The sequence below is a fragment of the Syngnathus floridae genome, chromosome 4 (assembly GCF_059516105.1).
Source record: "Syngnathus floridae isolate MCC-2025c chromosome 4, RoL_Sflo_1.0, whole genome shotgun sequence".
Lineage (NCBI taxonomy): Eukaryota > Metazoa > Chordata > Actinopteri > Syngnathiformes > Syngnathidae > Syngnathus > Syngnathus floridae.
In genome coordinates, this window is record NC_142416.1 from 8,010,517 (window position 1) to 8,028,655 (window position 18,139).

At 39.9% G+C, this 18,139-nt stretch overlaps 2 protein-coding genes and 1 long non-coding RNA gene across 5 annotated transcripts; 2 read left to right on the forward strand and 1 right to left on the reverse strand.

The window, feature by feature from the left end:
* Positions 1-1,781: 1,781 nt before the first annotated feature.
* LOC148398716 (uncharacterized) lies at positions 1,782-7,018 on the forward strand. Its single transcript, XM_088372514.1, has 4 exons — positions 1,782-2,533; positions 3,422-4,085; positions 4,163-4,261; positions 5,662-7,018. Exons 2-4 carry the CDS (start codon positions 3,462-3,464, stop codon positions 6,880-6,882), a joined length of 1,944 nt encoding a protein of 647 aa, XP_088228640.1. The 5' UTR covers positions 1,782-2,533; positions 3,422-3,461; the 3' UTR covers positions 6,883-7,018.
* On the reverse strand, positions 3,045-12,069 carry LOC148398717 (uncharacterized). The gene is made up of 3 exons (XR_015857853.1): positions 11,929-12,069; positions 3,910-4,250; positions 3,045-3,819 (listed from the first exon to the last, which is right to left on the reverse strand). It is a non-coding gene; the product is annotated as an uncharacterized LOC148398717 (long non-coding RNA).
* Positions 11,259-17,851, forward strand: LOC148398718 (uncharacterized). 3 transcript variants are annotated; one of them, XM_088372510.1, is made up of 7 exons: positions 11,259-11,402; positions 12,007-12,375; positions 12,468-12,611; positions 13,236-14,786; positions 15,307-15,375; positions 15,561-15,587; positions 15,758-17,483. In XM_088372510.1, the coding sequence occupies exons 2-7, from the start codon at positions 12,046-12,048 to the stop codon at positions 15,887-15,889; spliced, it is 2,253 nt and encodes a 750-aa protein (XP_088228636.1). In that variant the 5' UTR covers positions 11,259-11,402; positions 12,007-12,045; the 3' UTR covers positions 15,890-17,483. The 3 variants fall into 3 exon arrangements, with proteins under 3 accessions (XP_088228636.1, XP_088228638.1, XP_088228637.1); XM_088372511.1 differs by lacking the exon at positions 11,259-11,402 and adding an exon at positions 11,431-11,918 and having other exon boundaries at positions 15,758-17,484; XM_088372512.1 differs by lacking the exons at positions 15,561-15,587; positions 15,758-17,483 and adding an exon at positions 17,544-17,851.
* The last annotated feature ends 288 nt before the right edge of the window (positions 17,852-18,139 follow it).

Consider the following 18,139-nt stretch of genomic DNA (forward strand, 5'->3'; position numbering starts at 1 on the left):
GTATGTGTTCAAGAACCTTGATATAACTGATGTACATCTGTGCGCAGAGCAGAAGGAAGAGTCACAGTGATTTTCCTTCAAAGAACCCATAAAAATCACAGTGAATTTCCACCACCAGCTTCTTAGTTTTTCAATGTTTGTATGGTGGCTATTTTACTGGCACCATTCCACACAGCCCTGCGTAAATTCTCTTTGTCTGCGTCAGTGATGAGGTCAACAATAACAGTCATCAGAGACCTGCAAATGACAAGTGTGTGGCGGAAGTAGATGATAACATCCTCCGTGGCAAAAGCTGATAGGTCTCACTAGTGGACGGAGCTGAGTTCGGAGCAGGAGCAGTTGGTAGGGACTGCAGCAGTGGAAGCTGACTGTGCGGAGGTCTTATTTAGATTAAATTAGACATAATAACCAGCCAATGCGTACCACGGTCCCACTGCATGGTAACCACATAACACCTGGACAGCAATACACGTCATGTTAAAAAACATTAAGTCAATTAATGTCATAAAATTGGGACATTAAGGACTATACATTATTTTGTGTGCACCCCCCCCCCCTCGACTCACTCAAAATTTAGTTTGCCCTGCATATCATTCAAATTCGCAAAGGAATATTTGGCCAGCTCAGGTGTCGGGCAGTAAGACCCGGACTAAGCGTAAGTCTGCCATCTTGTGGTAATTTCAGTTGATTTACTCTATGCATTTTCACGTTTATAGATTTCCTTCTTGTTTCAACTCAGCATCGGACTTGTTTTTCCCCTGTGTGGTTTTTTATGTCTTCATTCTTAATGTATTGTTTTAACTGTGTTTTTGTATGACTTAATTGTGATCCATGTAGGCTTGCCCGATTTTAGATGGATGTCCACCACTTTCCTCCCCGGGATATCAAACTTCCAGGCTCTTGTCCAAATGCCTGCACTTCACCCTGTTCTCCTCAATGAAGCTTCCAATCATTAGAAGGTCGTCAAACATGGCGGCAATCGGTCTTTGTTATGGAAGTTTTAAAATGATTTAAAAAATGCAGTGAAGTAGTCGTAAAGTAAAAGTCGATGTCAGTTGTGGCTCTTCTATTGCACTATTTGGGGCCTCTGCTGAATGTGCGGCGCATGCGCAGAACGTTGCTAATATACGGCACTAAACACTAAAACAGTTTATGTAGGTGACTTAATCATACGTAAGTAAAAGTTGGTGAATTCAATTAAATTGTATTAAAATATATTCAGTGTAATAATAGGATATTTATACTTGAAAAGAGTTTATTTTTCAGCACATGAACATCAATTTCAACGAATGTCGCCAATTTGCCGCTATAAATCCGCATTATATTGTTGGTGATATGCTTGAATTGAGGGGGCCATCTATGCAGGATCGACCGAAGTGTGGAACAAGGGCAAGTGAGTCAGACCCCACTCAACAAGCTCTTTAGAGCAGTGTTTCCCAACATTTTTTCAATCACGGCACACCTTTTCATTGGAAAAAATCTCGCGGCACACCGCCAACAAAAATCTGTTAAGATCCTATATTAAAATCAGTTATATTACAACGAAACACGTACAGTCCTATTCCTATATATGTATGGAGAGTCGAATAATTTCATAGAAATAAATACTAAATATTCTTTAAATTGTATTCCTTTTTTATAATAAAAGTGACAGTTTTTTAAAAAGGTTTTAGACGGTGTAAGAAATAAACTATTTAAAGTGATTGTGATTAAAATAAAAGAATCAACGTGATTTTGTTTACTGTTTTAGACTCGGTCTATAAATATTGCAACAATAAGAACAAAGTCACTTTTAAAGACGCTCTGCTGTTCTGACAGCAGCTGAGTGGCTATCACAGTCGAGGAATCTCGACTTGACTGCTTATTTTACGTATGTGAAAAATAACCAATCCAGGTTCTCCGGTTGAACTGCATGCTCTGATTTCCATTGGACCACAAACGCACCACAACCGTCATAGTGTCTGTCACTGTTAGCAAAAGCACACAGCAACACACACATAAACTGAATATGTGCCGATGCAATACAATCAGATCGACACAATATGAAATCTCAAGATTCTCCGATTCTCCACACATGCACGATTAGCAAGTGGCTGACCAGGCCTTGCGCGAACTGACCAGTGGTTTGGCGATCCTGTTTACAATGCGCTCCGTTATTAATATTGGACAATCCCACGGCACAGCTGAACGTCTCTCACGGCACACCAGTGTGCCGCGGCACAGTGGTTGGGAAACACTGCTTTAGAGGATTTGGACAACCTTCCCATTCGCACCCCCAAGGGGCACAGGGGGAAAGGTGCGAGTACAGGGCCGCGAACAACGAACGGCAATACTCCATCCTGTAGGTGGCGATAGAGGCTGAATCCACAGTCTCAAGCTCCAGAGTTCCGATGGCGACTGTTGAAGCGGATGATCGGCGCGTTGGCGTACACCAATGCCACTAGCATAACCTTGCAATTTTAGTGCAAATCATTTATTTGTGACCAAGGGGGGTCAGTCTCCAATCAGCATCCAAGTGTCTTTGGGAGGAAAGGTGACTATTGGGAAATCCAAGTTCATTTATGAAATGCTAAGTGCTGAGTATTGCTAGCTTACATTGGTCTCCAAACCGATTTGCTGGAACCTAACAACTGTAGCGGGATAAATTTGTCTGTAATTGGTAATATTGTCATGAGATTTGAATCGACGAATGCAACTCAAAAGCTTCACAGCCCATTCATGTGCATGAGATGAGCAGTGATTATCAGACACATCTTTCAAAGGCAATTGTAGCGCTGCAACTATATTTTTACTGCGCTAAATATTAAAGTTGTGATTGTTTCAACCCGATGATAATGCATTTTTTTTCTTGTCACGTTTTGTTGTTGAATCCGACTATAAAACCTTCAGAACCTTCTTAAAGGCTGGCGTCTTTAGAAAGATTGCTGAACACAGAAACACTATATTTAATAATGATGAATTGATGGACTCAAAGGAATTATAGAAAGCAAAAGGCCAGAGTTTACAAAATAATGGTAAAGAGGCAAAATGGAATTTGTGGATGTGGTGTAATTTGGCACTCAAAAAATGCATACGAAAAAAAATTAAGATTTGAGAATGAACAAACACTCCACAAGTTGTCAAAATACACAGTATATAAATTAATAGGCTTTTATAGTTGCACAAATTTATGAAATACATGTTGAAAGCGATGACATTTATGAGCCCCATGGCGTCAAGTAACATCACACATCACAACAGACCTCAATCTGTGTCTTGTTAAAAAATGGTGTGTGCGAATTGACATTACATTACGTTTGGCAGAAGCATAAAAGGAAATGTAATTAAATATGTGCTTAAGAATTTGAAAATGATCTTACTTATCTCAAAGCCTTTGAGGCAGATACACTTTTAATGCTGGCTCACTTTTCTCTCCCTGTAGTTTTTGCCACTGCATTACATCCTGGAGTTGTCGTGTGAGGATGCACTCAAAACAACCTAAGTATGGCCAAAGGCAGCTCCATTGTGACAGAGACAGAAAATGGAGGGATGATTACAATGATAGACAGGAAGATAGGCATGAATACTGTCGGGATGTACAGTGGAATTCCTATCACAGTCATTTTCGAACTGGACCTGGTAGAACAGAAAGAAGCAACAGAAGTACAGACTACAGAGACCCCCCTCAAAAGCTGTACTCTAAAGACTCCCTGGTCAGAGATGGAGATAGGGGAAGTCCAGCGAGGGGACGCTTGTCTTCCCCGGACGGAAGGGTTGCCGAAAAGAAAAGGCGATGGTTCACAGGTGACAGTCGTGATGACTCCAGCTATAGGTGTGAGCCTGATGGCAAAAAATATAGGCAGTCGCCAGATCGTTTTTCAAAGGACTTTAAACATCAGTTGCCTCAGGAAGTCGATTTTAAATACAGACCGAGTATGCAAGATTCCCAAAGCCAACACAGACGTGAAGTGTCGACTTCAAGGTACCACCAAGCCTATAACTCCAGTCACAGGCAACCTTCTACATATAACAAAGAAAGGGACGATCACGAAAGAAACCACAGTTACTCACTTGAAAGGAAACTTTCCAGAGAATACTCAAAAAAGGTAAAACACTTGTATCCAGAGTGAGAAATTGGAGATTTGTCATGTAATAATGTAATCTGACTTGTGTTGATGAATAGAGACATAGCCGATCCAGAGAAAGGAAGAATAGCTCTCCTACAGGTCCAATAGATCATCGTCAAAATCAAGCAAGGGATTTGGATGAATCTAAAAGACAGGTAAGTTCATCTCACATAAAGCAAGTTATGATGACAATTCAACAACAAAAAACTGTGAAAAATATTGTTGGTATTTAAGCTACACACATGGCATTCAATGCAGTGCAGCAGTTATTGCCTAATTTCAACGTGAAATTCAAAACAATGCTGTATCAAAGTTTGCCTTAACAAAGATAATAATAAAGTACATAAGAATGTCATTTCAGACTCATCTAAAAACATCCAAATTCAGCCTAAAAAATGAGTGGTTTACAGATTTTTTTATATTAAAACATTTCACTGTGCATTATGTGTATATCTACAAATACATTATATGTATAGGCGAAAGTACATGCATTTTTGCTTATCACAAACAAAAACATGCAGTTTTGTTAACTGGTGTTTACTTGAGTTTTTCAATCTTCCCGTGTATTTAACACTTAATATGATAAATATATCATTATCTGTTATTCATTCTAGTGACTTTGCATTACTGCATTGCTTTCGTTTATGGGCAGATCTACAAGTTGTTTAAGGTTGGTCGTGTCTGTGAGATTCTTAGTGAAATATGAAGTTGGATGATTTAGTAGTTGCGTCTCTTAGAGTTGTAAAACTCGCATGTTGTCATTTTTTGCCTGATTTGATCAAAAATGTAATCCTTAATTGTTATAATCATCTTCAGAACCTCCCACTGTAAAGCATAGGGGTGCATGTATCAACACAAAAATTGATAACTTGTCTTTTTAAAAAACAAAAGGTACACTTTCTTTAAATATACATTTTCAAATATAAACAAGATAACAGCTAACCTCATGTACAATTAAAACTAGTGTTAACACAGTACCAAAATTTAGACTTCGATATGATACCTGCATGAAATACCACTGTACCGGTAACAAAACAATACCATGACAAAAACTTAAAGGATCAGTAAAAAGCATTGAAATAGCTGACAACTAAAAAACCCAAAAGTAGATTGTATTTGTAGTAATTGAATTTGAATCCATTTGATAGCATAAAAGATACATTTTGAAAAATTTTAAATGATTTGAAAAAATTATCCCAAAAAAATTAACATTTAACTTTTTCTCACTATTGATCATTTTATTTCTATAAATTATTGATTGATTGATTGATTGATTGATTGATTGATTGAACTGTACAATAGTATTGCATCACATTAAGATTGATTGTTTATAACTTCAGCATTTGGGCATTATGAACATTAAAAGCCATTTGTGGAATACACACAGTTATTCCACTTTGGTAATTATCATAGTTGTTCTGCACTGATAGGCCCCAATGCTACATAGATTGTGGGGATGTACCAAATGATGGGTATGGTTGAGTGTCTTCTGTCTGTCTAAGCAAGTGCAGGTGACATTAGCATGAACTGGTTGCCTTTGTCCATCTCCCATCAGTCTTTTGAGCATGTGACCAAACCCAGTCAAGATGTACCTGAGAAGAAAATTTCCAATGGTTTCCAACGGTTCCTTGATGTACTCAATAAAGGTGTGGATGTGGACATGCTCAACCAGATAGTGATTCAGACCCCTGCAGATGACTGTGGGAAACCACCACCTGCAGCACTTTCCCACAATGTGGTGGATCATTCCTACATTCCAGGAGCGCAAGTCGGGCAACAAAATGTCAACAAATGCAACGAAGAGAATTTTGGAGAGGAACACCATCAGCTCCATTTTCCACAGCATCGTCTTGAATCTATTAGCCCAATAAGGCGCTCCCCTTATGATGCCACATCAGTGCAGAGGAGCGATGAAAGACAAGGCTGCATGGGGTCCAGGATTTCTCCTGTGGTGGAGAAGAAAAGACTGGCACCTGAAGATGAGCACAAGCACCAGCAAATTCAGGAAGTGCTGCAGGCCATTGGGGTGGACTTGGGACCCGAAGAGCTCGGGCAAATGTCGCACCGGATTAATGAGCGATTATATGGGAAGAGAGGAAGTGATTGCAGCTACCAGAGCACAGAAAGGAGGGAAAGGATCACAAGATCGGCCCACTCTTCAAGGCGCCGCAGCAGGTCATCTTCATCATCTTCATCAGCAAGCAGATCGAAACCTTCATGTAATGACTCCTCTGTTTGCAGAGACTCGTACGATGCTCAGAGCGATTTCAAAGTGGAACAAGTCAGGGTCCCTAACAACAGTAGATCTTTACTGGATCATCAGAAATGTGAAACCCAAGCAACTGCTTTTCCAAATACTCCCACGACATTAAGACCCACAATGCTCACAATGCCAGCCTATGGTCCTGTGAATAGCCCCCCAATGGTTTACCCACCTCAGGTCCCCAACATTTCCAATTTTGGGCCCAAGCTTGTTTTTCCTCCCCCTCCCGCGTGTTTCCCTCATCAGCCTTCCATGCTCCCTTTGCCAAGTCGCCCTCCCTTCATGCCTTACCCTTACCCTTACCCTTGTCCATCGTCCTTAAATATGCTTCCATCTGTCCTTGCGCAAACAAGACACCTTCTTCCACCACCTGTCAATAACATGCCGCCACCATTTATCAACCCATCAAATGTACAAATTCCATCGCCCAATATAGTTGATACTACACTCAAGTCTAGAACATTATCAAGGCCTCGCTGTTTGCTGCTCATTGATACAAAACCGCACAGGTAAATCATGCTAAATTTGGATCTGTTCATTCGTGTGTACACAGAATTGTGCTTAGGCTTCTGTTAATGAAAGAAAAAGCTCAAAATGGTGACTGAAAACTTGTAACTAACAAAAGACAGAATAAAGAAATTGAAAAACACCCAATGAAACTCAGTCATTGCTTTTGAACTGTGTCAACGATATATGTATGTATATACTACGATATCGAGAGAGAGCAATAGAGAGAGGGAGGTATAGAGATAGCTATAGATACCATATAGATAGATATTTTGTTGCACAACCTTTTGAGCCAATCAAACTATTCCTGTAAGACAAGGGTCCCCAACCCCCGGTCCATGGACCAGTACCGGTCCGTGGGTCACTTGGTACCGGGCCGCCAAGGCACACAGGAAAAAAGAACCCGTATTTTTTATTTATCAACAATCAATTCATTCTGGTCAAGACGCTTGTCCTGGTCACGTGATATGTTTTCCAAGTAAAGCCCGCAAAAATGAGTAAGAATTTATATATGAAATATAAAAAAAATAAATTTTAAAAAAGTCGCTGTGTCCCTTGACACAAGACACTCGTTTCGGTCACGTGACATGTCACCCCAGTCGAGCCCGTGAGGCAAGCAAAAATGAGCAAGAAACAGAGAAGTTTGGAAAGCTTCTTCGGAAAGGGAAAATAGCCCAATGAGGAGACTGAAGACAAAGAGGATAACCACTTCTAAGAAAATGAAAGCGGCATTTAAAAGAACATTTCTTGAGTCGTACTTGAAATATGGATTTATTGCCACAGGTGACTGAGGCGCCAAGCGCACTCGGCATATGTGGCGACAGGTTAGTTAACAAGGCAATGAAGCCTTCAAAACTGCTTCGGCACATGAAGACCAAGCATCCTGCATTAACAGACAAACCTTAACCACTTCAGGTGTCATTGTTTACGATAACGCCTAGAACGCCTACCTGAGGCGCCAAGCGCACTCGGCATATGTGGCGACAGGCTAGCTAACAAGGCAATGAAGTCTTCAAAACTGCTTCGGCACATGAGGACCAAGCATCCTGCATTAACAGACAAACCTTAACCACTTCAGGTGTCATTGTTTACGATAACGCCTAGATGGGGCCGGCTCGTAAATAAGAAACGAGCTCAGTGCTCCCACTAATTAAACGTAATGGTGAGTTTTATTTTTATGTCGTTTATACTTGTTTTTATGCCAGTCATACCATTTTATTTCATCGTATTTATATATTTATTACACATATATTATTTATATAAATGTATTATTTATTTATATAAAGGCCAGTCCGCAAAAATATTTCTGACGCGTAACCGGTCCGTGGCGCTAAAAAGGTTGGGGACCACTGCTGTAAGACACTGCAGCTGTCAGCAGGAATTGTGGCTGACCAATATTAATTGTTCCGCCGATTAAATCGGCCTATTTTTGTATCGTATATTACATTATCTGTACAGTAAAACATCTACTTACAAACTGAATTTGTTCTTTGATTGTATTTGTAGCTAGAAAAGTTCGTAAGTAAGAGAAAATCTTCCCAGAAGAATGAATGTAAAATGTAAACTTAAGGTTTAAGTGCTTCGCCTTGAAAGTTGTGTCAACTTGCTGTAGGAGTAGGCGCTTAAGAGTGGCAGAATCATCTACCGTGCTTAATTTCCACACCCTCTTGCCGCTTTTTGCACTAGCTTTCTTAGGAGACATGATTGACCCCAAACACTCTGGACGAACTACGGATGAACTTGACAATATGCTAATGCATGGCAAGATGAACACAGGTAGTGGCCGAGCGAATGCTAGCGACACGCACACACACACACACACACACACACACACACACACACACACACACACACACACACACACACACACACACACACACACACACACACACACACACACACACACACGTCACATCACTTGACACGCTCTGACAAAGTCGCTCACGGGTTTGGATGTTGTATTTGGTTCGTAAGTGGAGGCGAAAAAAATCTTGAGACTCAAAATATCGGTAAGTATATAGGCGTTTGTAAGTAGAGGTTTTACAGTGTACGTATATGTTAACTACCCCTTAGTCAAACAATAACCATATCACGTATTAATGACAATCATGTAAACTTCTCATACTTTGTGTACCTTGACGCACGCACATACACGCACACAAAGGTCACTCACACATGCACACATTATGGAGCGCATTTGTGCACACACATTTTGGTTTTACATCTGCACGTCTGGACACACTCCTTTGTAAATTGTTAAATGCTCCACACATACTCTTGCCAAAATTGCCTATTAAATTAGACAACCTAGCCATCATCAGGTGTACAAAGGATGGGTCTAGTAGGCAGTGTTTACAGGATGTCTGGACTCATTCAAGGTCAACTTTGGCAGTCATGGGAGCTGATCTGGAACCCAAGGCAGGATGCGTGGGACACAACTATCAGGAAATAGGCTGCGTGCCCAAATGGGACAGTTGCGTTGAGGAAGTAACTTGGGAGGGCCGCTGATTGAGGGTGTGATTAATAGAGATTATTAAATGTGAGTGCTGTATTTTAGGATGCTGTTTTCTGATGTCACCCATCAGTGGGTGTGAGTGTCGTGAGGATAAGAAATTAAACCAGTTCTAACTTGTGTACTTTTCCTAAACTCCAGACGCTAAAAGAAACAGGAGGAAATTCAATACTCCTTGTGAGTCTCTACTCTTGATTGGCTGGCTTACTTTGTAGACAAAATGACTGTGCTTTGAGTAAGCCGTAGTAATAAATTATTAATTAAGGCTTACTAATAATTGCTGATCAAAATTATAACAATATGTACGATCGTATGTACTAATACATACTGTGTGTGTGCGCGTGCGTGTGTATTTGTATATACGTATTTGTGTGTGTGTGTGTGTGTGTATATACATATATATGTATGTACGTGTACTGTACATATGTGTATGTATGCATGTATATACAAATTTAAATGTATACTATCCACAAATAATTTCGTGTGTGTGTGTCTGTGTGTGTGTGTGTATGTATGTATATGTATGTACGTGTACTGTACATATGTATGTATGCATGTATATACAAATTTAAATGTATACTATACACGAATAATTTCGTGTAAGCATGTATATACAAATTTAAATGTATAGTATACACAAATAATTTCGTGTAAGCATGTATATACAAATTCAAATGTATACTATACACAAATAATTTGGTGTGGATCTCAAACGCGAACCAGAGGTGGTTGTCATGCAGTCCACTTTTCATTGACAAGAGCATTGGGTGTGTGCAGATGTCCCCAAACTGCATTTTCACCTATTTTGACTGGATAGTGGTTGCAAATTCATGTCACCAAACTGCATTTTCACCTATTTTGACTGGATAGTGGTTGCAAATTCATGTCACCAAACTGCATTTTTACCTATTTTGACTGGATAGTGGTTTCAAATTCAGCTTTCTCAAATGCTAATAAGAGGACATACATAAACCCCATTCATTTTTATTATTATTTTGCACAGTTCTTTTGAACCACAATTCAAAAGCACTGTCTGATTTCCATCGGGCTATTATCAGTATATTATTTGAGATGGCTTTTGTCGTTTTCAAGTTATTTCAGTGATCATCGTGGGTTTTTCTTTCATTAACAATATCAACCATTTTGTCCAGGAGTCTCTGTTGCATGTTTATTTGTTGTTCATTGCTAAGCACTGAGGCTTCATGCTGCCCATTTGCTTTTTAATTCAACAAATGAAAATGTGGTTGCAAACTGTCCATCACCAAGCAAAAACGTAAGACAAGAAAATATCAAAATACACGGACAATAACACAATTCTTGCCTAACACTGTGACATGAATTTGGATTTAAACTAAATTTCCACTTAGTTTCTTTTTTTGACACATTTTCTTTATGTGAGTGTACGGTAAATGCTTGTAAATATAACTGTATATATTGTAATACGCCTGTTATTTTCTCTAAGTAAAGGGTTTGAAGTGGTCATGGAGTTGTTTTTCTTGCAAGTTAGCAAAATCTGACCAAACTACGTAGCTACTGCATGTACATTTCACACATTTTTTTCCTGTCTCAAGTTCAAATGCTTTATGGACCTGCAGTAGTGGCTACTGAAAAAAACCAAAAACACAGGAGCTTAATTTGTGCTGCTGCAAACCTGTCAGACATTTTTTTTTGTCCTTTAACGTTGAAGCATAGTGACCATAGACATATTTTGCAATATGCTAACTGTATCTCTGCATGCAATGGAGTGGATCCATTTGCACATGTGGGTGTGAGTAGGATCATGCCATATTCATATGAACGTCCTCAAGGTGACTGGTAAAGTACATTTGTAGAAAATGGGGTTAAAGAACGTTATGGAACGCACTGATGCTGGCATCCGTACTCCCACACGTCAGGGGGCGCCCCGCACTTCAAATGGGCCGGAAATACCGAAGGAAAACAGTTATTATTGTCTGCTTGGTCGTCTAATATGGTTGTCGGATGTTTCAACAACCTGCAAGCTATTTAAGTTAAGGTACTTCATTTTAACACTACAAAGATGAAAACATTTTCTTACAGAATGCCAAGTGGTAAAATGCTATTCAAGCTACGTAAACGCTCAGTGATACTTGAGAGCTACTAAGCTAAGTATTCGAACGTTTCGCTGTTTGATCGATTAATACGGAAAGAAATGCACGGTGGGATCCTAAGGTTAGCCGCTTAAGTCCAGTGACCCAAACTTCGTGGGTTCGACTCCCTTTTTCCATTTTCAGCCGTCGAAGTGTCCTTGGGCAAGACATCAAATCCCAAATTGCTACCATTAGGCATTCGTTGTAAGCGTCTAATAGGCGCTTTAGGCACCATGATTCTGTCGCTTAAATACGTGCACTTGGTTTAGTATTTACTGCAGTAATATATCGTTGGTCTAATGATATGATAGGCAACTATTTCGAACCTTTATACATCAAAAAGTAGACTGTAATATATATTCTGGAAAAGGTCAGAGCTTGCTTGGCCAACGGAGGCATAGGTGTTCCAAATAATTTTAAAAGTAAGTTTACCTTTATAATGGCACCAGGCAAACATTCAACATGCTAACGCTCGTTGCTTATTCTCCTTCAACTCTGTCCACTTCTCAGGCCACACACGCCATACATGAAGGAGGCCTTGGTTGAAGAATGGATCCGGTAGAGTGGGAAAATGCTTCTATCGGGCAACAGAGGAACCTGAACTTAGTTCAACAAAGAGACATTCATGATATGGAAGTGAACGTACCTCATTGCTATTGCAGTGATGGGGAGCCTCTGGAAGATGACGGTCCGGAGCTGACCAGAAAACTTAATCTGCTTCGAGATATTGAGGAGCGAATATTACACAAGAAAGCCGCAATTCTTATAAAGACATTTGAAATGATCAAAAAGAAACCACTAGACTCTAAAGCTAAAACTCTCAAAGACAGGGTGTCTACAATTTTGCAACAGCGACATTGTCTCAGCTCTCCAGCAAAGGTGAGAATCAAAGTATGGTATGACCAGTGAGCAGTTCTGTTCTTACATTTTGTTGTTGGGAATGTATTATATGTATTATATTTGAATCACAGTGCAAGATGTATGTGTCGCCTGAGCGTGATGACTCTCCAAGCCATAGTAGAGAGCGGCAGGAAGACCATCCCCTGAAGCGCAGAGTCGAAGCTTTGATGAGGCGTAGATTCTGTGACCACAGTGGATCTACAACAAAAAATCCAGTTAGTAGATTGGTCATTTCTACCACTGTTGGGTCACACGAGCGTATCCACTGTACATTTTAAAAACAGTTTGTTGGTATCAGTCAATGAAATGATTTTTTACATTGTACTTTTCATACATAGAAAAATGCGGTCCATTTATGAAGTGAAGATTGGCTCAGAGGTGTTAAATGTTAATAACAATATTACCACAGATGAAATGTTCATATTTAAATGCCTGCTCATTTTTTACAGTAATGTGGAAATGAAAATGAGTTCACAACATTCAGCGGTTTCAGATTTCTCCTAACGTCCCCCCCTAAAATAATAAAGAAAAATGTTTAATGGAATAATTCAATGTTAATTGACTATATTCAGTCTATCACAATTGATAAATTACAACCCATGCCTAGAACAAAGTAGATCAGGTATTCTAAAACCCTGTTGCAAATTTACAAAGTAGAGCAATATTGTTGTAAATTGTTAAGCATATTCTGGATGAAGTGGCCTTAATAGCTTGCAGTATGTTGCTGAATTTAGAACATGCGACAATCTATGAAGACTGTTTCATCCAGAATATTCTCCGTGTAATATATATTTACTTAATTTGTGACAAAATTAAGATTACGTTTTGACTTTTTCCAGGCTTCCGCTCATGAAACAGCTACGCCACCTGTTACCCCACCTCCCCGCAGTCAAAGTATTACTTCACAAATCCAGAAAGATAATGTCGCCAACAAAGGCTTTGAGCGCTTTCTTAGCTTGCTCAACAAGGGAGTTGACATGGACCTGCTCAGTAGGATCGTCAATGATGACAGCGAACATCTTCAGTTAGGAGACCAGCCCTTTAACAGCCAGCACTCCAGTGTGAAGGATGATTTGCATCGGCCTACTAGCAGCGAGAGCCTTCAGCGCAACAGTGGAGCCCAGTTACTTGAGAATGGTGGTGAGAGGGCAGCGCTCCCTACTAGCAACACAAGCCTTCAATGCAACAGTGGAGTCCAATTACTTCACAATGGTGGGGACGGGGCAGAGCTTCCCACTAGCAAACATTACCGCAAGGAGAGACTCTCAGTGTCAAATGACAACAACAAGGGCAAAGACAAACACTCTTCAGGCTCCAATAGTGTCTCCAAGTCTCCCCCGACAGTGGAGCAATCTGAGAAAGAAGAAAAAGAAATGGTGGTGGTAGATGAGCAGCATGAACAGCTCCAGAACATTCTAAACACTTTGGGCTTGAGCCTAGAAATGGAAGACTTGAGTAAACTAACACATCGGACTCAAGAGAGGCTGTATGGGAAAAGGAATGAAAGTAAGTCTGTGACTCCCAGCACAACAGAGCAGCCAGTGAGTCCAGTAATGAGTGGATCCTGCAAATCTGACAGGAAATCATCATCCTCCTCCTCATTGTCGCCTTCCAGAAGCTGCCGTCGCAGTCCCTCTCACAGGCAGCTCTCCCACAACAGGGTGTCTCGGGATCGTCACGAGAAAGATTCATTGTTAGCATGCGGTGACTCAAGAAAGAGGACAGAAAATTCATTTCATTTCTATAAAAGCCAAGATGATGTGCAAGAACAGAAAACTGTTGGCATAAACAATGATCCCAACATCTCGTATGAGAGCCCTTATGTTCACTCCCATTGTGATCCCGATTCTTCATTCCATTGCCCAGATTACGATTTACCTAATTTCACTCATTACTATTCCGCATGCAGTGGTGACACCAATCAATATTGGACCAGTACTACGGGAGCCAGTTTCCCTCCACACTATTCCGGTAGTTATCCTTACTCAACGGACACCCACGGCTCCCACTGCGCTATCCCCTCAGTGCAACATAACCGCCACTCCTTTCGAGATGTTTCTTTTGTAAATCCCGACCTGTCTACAAGTGAAGGTCAATTTGGCTCAGTCACTGCTCCAAGGAATCTGCATGTTGTCAAAATGAAGCAGCCACGTCGTCGTCGGTTGCCACGGAAGAAGCAGTTTGAGCAAGGGAAAGCCAAAAGGCTAAAATGGATGGAGGAACAAAGTCGAAATGTGCAGACGTCGAGGGCTCAAAGTGAAATTCCCTTTGAAGTTAAAGAGACAAAAGCCTCAGGAAAGCAGGCAAAGCCTACCCAAGATCATGAAAAACACTCAAGAAAACAACAAACACAAACAGATGAGGAAATTAAGGCAAACCTAAGAAAAATGGTAAGGATTTCTCAAACAGTTTGTTAAAACTGAGCATATTGAAATGCAAATTGACTGAAAAATCACTGCATAAGGAGATAATAGTGAAATATTTTAAGACAGCGGATTGTCTGAAGGCACATTGTTCACCTTCACCCGCAACAAACAATACACAAATGCAATGGAGCAACATATGTAGGCTATTTTATTTAAGCTTTATCTGTTCAGTTTTTGTAACTCTTAAATTTTGCATTTATAAGTCAAATCCAGTGAGTTTGATGCAAAGCTTTAATAGCATTAGTCTTGTTGCATCTGCTGTTATATTTGTCAAACCAATTTGTAAAGCACAACTGCAAGAAGCAGAAGAAACAAAGGAGAAAAAATGGAAAAGCCTCAAACAAGACTGAGTCTGTGTATGCCTTGAGGTGCAAGTTGTAAAATAACTTAAAAGTATTTTTTTTTTTCTGTGGTAGATTTGTGGGTTTTAACCTATTTGTTACAAACTCATGGATGTATCTTCATATTCTCCTGTATTTTTAAGCTGGAAACATTCAACCAGATGTCGAAGAACAAGTCTCATGCGCCGCCAAATCCCTATCCTGACACACAGGTAAGCAACTAATTTACTGCAGCGTTTTTATAGGGGGTGTCTCCAAAATGTTCCAAGACTGGTGTCATGAAAGATATGAGGGACCTATGAAAACCTATGAGCCTAACTATGAAGGAATAACAAGTATGTCAGTGAAAGTTGATGTGCATTTATTTTAACTCTTGTGATTACTATTTTATTTTCAGTTGCTGTGTGTTTTGCTGCTGAGACAGGTATTTAAAAAATGTTTGTTATAGAGGTTTCTGGAAATTGATCAAGTCGAGTACACCTAAATCTCGATTTTACGCAGACTTTGGGGTTGCACAATTTGGGAATCGTGTTAACCCCGAAAGTGTGTTATATAGAAAGTAGTGGCACTAATTGAAAGTCTTGTTTTCTTTAGAAAGGCAGGTTTTTAAGGCAGTCGAAGGGATCCTTTGTCACGTTAATTTACGCCAGGCATGTTGTTGGGCAGTTAAGGGGTTCATTCGCCATTCGTCACCGTGAAGACTCCCCCCTACATCGAAGTCATTGACATTTATATTAAAAGACAAGCAATACGCAGATGACAATGTCAGGCGGACTGATTAAGTCATTTTGATGCTATACGAATTGAATGGAAGAGAGAATAAAGCAGCTACGTATTCTACTACGTCTCGTCACGCTCCTTGACTTGTGACTATGTGGATGAGGTGCTTCCGCTAACTTCCCCCCTTAACAAAACAAATCCTAGCTATCCGTAACACTGTAATAAAGCAGTTATTATTATTATTAAGAAGATCAAACAGATAACTTCTTATCAAACAAACTGACATTCATCAAATCACTAGTGCTAAGGTTTATGCTATAGTCCATTTAAGATACTACTTGAAAATGGTTTTACGACAAAAAAAAAAATCAAGGTCCATGACCACTAAGCGACAAAGCCATGTAGAATCAAAGCATGCAAAATCGAGGTTCAGGTGTATTGTTCCGTTATTCAAGGACACAGAAGTGAAGATGGTCCATTTTCACTAGTGACCCCAGTTCATGTATTTTATATCCCTTTGGGCCTGTTGCTACATGCATCTAATAGGCATCCTTAAAACGTTAAAAAAAACTGTATTCCAAAACAGCAGGCCGTTGCCTAAGGCAAGCAAGAAAACGAGAGTAACATGCCTTTGCCTACCTTTTCTGATGTAATCCAGATGATGTGTCAAATAAGCGGACTCTACCCAAATAAGTGTGTATGAGTAAATCCACTGCCACTCTGTCCCAAAATACTGCCAAATAACTTCTTTTTTCCAGGTGGGGATTGTAGTAATGACATAATTTTTTAATACAGACCAGGCCCGCAAAATTATCTGACACATTTGTGGGATTAATAAAAAACAAATGAACAAAAACTTTTACTTTTGAAAAGTACATATAATGCTGTTGTTTCGTTTCATTTCATTTTTGTTTTTGAATAATGTTTTGTTACGTTTCAGTTGCTAACATGAATTGGGCCGGTGAGCATCGCGCTTTTATTGTGAAAACGTTTATCAAGAACACATCTAACTGCAACACAACGAGCATTCCGTTAACGCTTCAGACTTGGTACACATGATCCTGTACCTGCTCAAAACACGATCTTGTTATGGGTTACTAACTTCAGAGCCAGTGGATCAGCATTAAAACGAAAATCAACCGGCCGACCTCGCACCGTGAGAACTCCAGAAAATGTGGCAGCGGTAAGACCAAAGTAACATTATTCCAAAATGAAACGAAAAAAAACCGGGATTTTATGTACTTTTTGAACATAAAGAAAAAACAACTTTGTTTCTTTATTTGCATTTTATCAAACTTACAGATCATTTTGCTGGACCCTGTATAAGAAGTACAAATGTTGGGTTCGCTTTACTGTCTCTTTAACCAAAAAGTTCAGCGGCGTCTGCACAGAGCTAAGGTCATCGTCAGACTGTATATTCCAGGGCGATTGCCAGGGTGAACCTTTTAGAGTTGGGACGATATATTTGCAAGACCAGTCTTGGAACATTCATGGAACGTATGCACCGTTATGTCTGTATTGATGTAAGTGTGCGCTTACATACTGTATATCAAATTTTCTATATCAAATCTCTTTTCATACAGCCATCTGACTCTTACATTGTTTGGGCTAATGATGATTTGAAGAAAATCACATTGTGTTTTATCTTTTTTGTGTGCAGATGTGTGACGTTGGACTGTGAACCCTGACCCATCTGTTAGATGCAATAGTCCACTTTTTTTATACTTAACATTTTTTATACTTAACACGAATAACAATTTTTTCCTTGGGGCCGATTCTGAATTGCTCCATTCGCAAGATTAGTGGTTGTCATACCTTTGCGTAAAGTTCCATCTGAAAAAATATTTATCTTTATCTCCGGCTTACGATGTCGATCCGTTCTGAGGCAGTGATGTGAATCGAATTTTGGTGTAAGTCGGAACAGTAATAAAATGAAACAGTACAGTAATAAAAAAAAAATGAAAACAATTCCTTTACTTCATTCCTTTGGTTGGCTTGCACATTGGAAGGGGCTTTGCAAGAGAGAGAGAACGCAGCAGTCCAAAATTGCGTATATCATGTGAGTGGGTCACGCCGCCGTCCTCGGTCCACAGTCTCTCTCGCTGTGTATTCTTCCACCACGCGCACCAACTAGTTCCCACGCACGTTAAGAATCTTAGGACGCCTTTATGACGCAAAACCGCTTTAAGTACATGAAGTAGAGATAGGGATGCATCGATACCCATCCACCCATTTTCTGTAGCTTAGTCCTCACGG